Raw genomic sequence first — 3,427 nt, forward strand, 5'->3', positions numbered from 1 at the left:
GGATAAAGCATAGATAGTGAAGCTTGGCTGAAGAAAGGCTACAATCCTAGTTTCTCTTGTTCATGATTTACAATTTTATGGGCACAAATATATGCTGGATATATCTCCGGCTCATTTTCTGGAGCAGAGACAGAGATGTTTTGTTATGTTTCAGATTACTACTCATGTGTCTTTAAACCATCCACTCTCAATTTGGGTTACGACTAACAATATCTGTATTATGATTCACAGCAGTAACTCTATTGCAGCTATGAAGTAGCAACAAAAAGTTTTATGGTTTGGAGTTGCCACGACATGAGGAACTATATTAAAGGGTCTCACTAATAGGAATATTGCGAACCATTGCTTCAAACTGTACTTGACCAATATGAAATTCAGTGACTTATTTGACACTCCCATGTAGGAACACAACTTTCTAATCTTTCAAGAAAAGAAGGGTTCAGAAATACGAAATTTCCCTCCCAACAATTGCTTCTGTGTGGACAATGAATATTGAACAATTATACATAGATATATACATGTACAAAAATGTCTACATCTGATCCAGTATATGTCAAATGAATTTATACAATATTTTTTAAAAGTGCAAAAGAAAAGTAAAAACTTTACATTTTTTCGGGCATAGGAAGTTCTTATTGTGAAGTTGTGTTTCTTGCATCACCCTTCTGTCTTATCTCTGTTCCCACAGGAGGTGAGCAAGAGAGCATGTGGAGGTGGAACCAGACCTCTCTGGAAGACTTCATCCTTCAAGGGCTCTTTGATGACTCCTTCAACCACCATTGTCTTTTCCTCTTCACCATGATGGTCTTCCTTACCGCAGTGAGTGGCAACAGCCTCACCATCCTCCTCATCTGCTCTGACTCCCGTCTGCACACACCAATGTACTTTCTGCTCAGTCAGCTGTCCCTCATGGATCTGATGCACGTCCTCACAACCGTCCCCAAGATGGCTACCAACTACCTGTCTGGCAAGAAATCCATCTCCTTTGTGGGCTGTGGGGTCCAGCACTTCCTCTATCTGTTTGTGGGCAGTGCGGAGTGTGTCCTCTTAGCCCTCATGTCCTATGACCGCTATGTTGCCATCTGCCGCCCCTTACACTACACTGTGCTCATGAGCAGAAGAGTGGTAGTGATGATGGCTGTCGTGTCATGGTTGAGTGGATCCATAAATTCCCTAACCCTCACACCCATCTTGATGAGCTTCCATTTCTGTGGATCAGGAATCATCCACCATTTCTACTGTGAACTTCCAGCTGTTGTGAAGCTGGTGTGTGGGGACATTACTGCGTATGAGAACACAGTGTACATCAGCAGCGTGATACTTCTCCTCCTCCCCATCATTCTTGTCTCTACATCCTATGGATTCATTCTCCACAGCGTCATTCAGATGCGTTCAGTTGGGAGTAAGAAGAATGCCTTTGCCACATGCAGCTCTCACCTCATGGTAGTTTCCCTTTGGTTTGGTGGGTGCATCTTCTCCTATATGAGACCTAGGTCCCAGCGCACACCATTGCAGGACAAAGTTGGCTCTGTTTTCTACAGCCTTGTTACTCCCACTCTGAATCCCTTGATTTATACTCTCCGCAATAAGGATGTTGCCAAGGCTCTGAAGAAACTGTTGAGGAGAGACCTTCTCACCTAGTGGCTGCATTGTAGTTTTCCAGAATGTTTATTTGAGTAGGATCTGCCTTAATCTGATTTGAGTAAACTGCTGATGCTTTTTGATTAGTGCACCAATAACACGGGTAATGTGTAATTCTACTATTCTCATAGGATTTCCATTATCCAAACTGATAGAACAACTGCCACTATCTTAGAAGCTTAACCTGAACTTCTGGTTCTAAGATTGGCACAGAGGATTCTACAAAACACTCCAAGTCTTTGAATATTGACCAAAACACAAGAACCATTCTCTTCTCTGGAAGAGGAAATTCAACCATCTGTCCACACACACAGTCCCTGTTTCCCCCTCATAACTCAGTAAATTTCATATCCTGTTAGAGAAATTCTATCACTATTCAGGTGGTGTGAGCCCTCAGGATTTCCAAAATAAATTTTTAACTTTCATTGATTGGATTCTGACTTCAAATTCTTTGCTTTTGCCTTCAATTGTCTAACACAAACACCTTGAGTACATATCACAAAGCTCTTGAAGAAGTAAGGATAAAGTCAGATCAAAACCCAAACCCAATCCAAAAAAATTAAATAACAAACTTTTGAAAGAAGGGATAGGGAATGCAGCTCAGTTGGTAGAGTTTTTGCCGAACATTCATGAAATCCTGGCTTACCTCTCCAGGAGTGAGTGGAATTGGGCCTGGTGGTAGATCTCAGAACTCATGGAGATCAGAAGTCTATATTCCTCATCATGTACAGAGTGAGTTCCAGTCTCAAAATTAACCAACCCAAACAAAACCAACCAACGAGTCAACTGCCAAGAAGACATGTAAAGGCTAAGGGGATTCCTAAAGTATTAGGATACACCATGATGGGCTCTAGAGAAGGCTTCAAGCACTGTCTGGAAGAAGCATGGCAGGAGTGGACATCCGTGCCCTGTTCCTGGAAATTTTTTTGGCACTGATGTTTTGCCTGCATGTATGTTTGTGTGAGGTTGCTGCATCCTCTGGAACTGGAGTTACAGACACTTTGAGCTCTCATGTAAGTACTGGGAATTGAACCTGGGTCTTTTGGAAGAACAGCCAGTGCTCTTAACTGCTGACTCATCACTGCAGCCCCTGCCTTCTCCTGATTTTAATGGAAATGAATCGAGTTTCTTTCTGTTTAGCATAATGTTGGCTATTGGCTTGCTATAAATGGTCTTTCTTTTTATATTGACATTAGTGTTCTGCTTCCATGTATGTCTGTGGGAGGGTGTCAAGTCCCTGGAGCTACAATTACAAAACAGTAGTGAGCTACCATGTGGGTGCTGGGATTTGAATACAGGTCCTTGGAAAAGCAGCCAGCGCTCTCAAACACTAAGCCATCTCTCCAGCTCCTAAATGGTCTTTCATATGTTGACGTATATTCCTTGTATCACTAGTCTTTCGTGGGTTTTATTTTATTAACGTATGTTGGACTTTTCTCCATCTAGTAAGATGATCATGCAGCTTTTTTCTATCTTAGGATATTTATGTGATGGATTATGTTTTTGTATGTTGGCCTATCTCTGAATCTCTGGGATGATGACAACAATAGTGGGTAGATAATGAACCCCATTATTAGTTTTTCACATCAGGGTGTTCTGCCTTGAGCCTATATATGAACAAACAGCAATAATGGACTCAGTAGGTTGTATTTATTGATTTCTGTATGTTAAAAATATAATATTACACTCCTTGGTATATACCCAGAAGATGCTCCAGCACACAACAAGGACATATGCTCAACCATGTTTATAGCAGCCTTATTCATGATAGCCAGAACATGGAAAC

General features: G+C 41.5%; 1 protein-coding gene across 1 annotated transcript; it reads left to right on the forward strand.

Moving 5' to 3' along the window:
• The first annotated feature begins 705 nt into the window (after positions 1 to 705).
• LOC127202545 (olfactory receptor 2AE1-like) lies at positions 706 to 1,641 on the forward strand. Its single transcript, XM_051161189.1, has one exon. It carries the CDS (start codon positions 706 to 708, stop codon positions 1,639 to 1,641), a length of 936 nt encoding a protein of 311 aa, XP_051017146.1.
• Positions 1,642 to 3,427: the final 1,786 nt, after the last annotated feature.

The sequence above is a fragment of the Acomys russatus genome, chromosome 19 (assembly GCF_903995435.1).
Source record: "Acomys russatus chromosome 19, mAcoRus1.1, whole genome shotgun sequence".
NCBI classification, from domain to species: Eukaryota; Metazoa; Chordata; class Mammalia; order Rodentia; family Muridae; genus Acomys; species Acomys russatus.

Bases quoted from the DNA above. Each gene is read 5' to 3' on its own strand.
- LOC127202545 (XM_051161189.1), top strand. From the start codon at position 706: ATGTGGAGGTGGAACCAGACCTCTCTGGAAGACTTCATCCTTCAAGGG.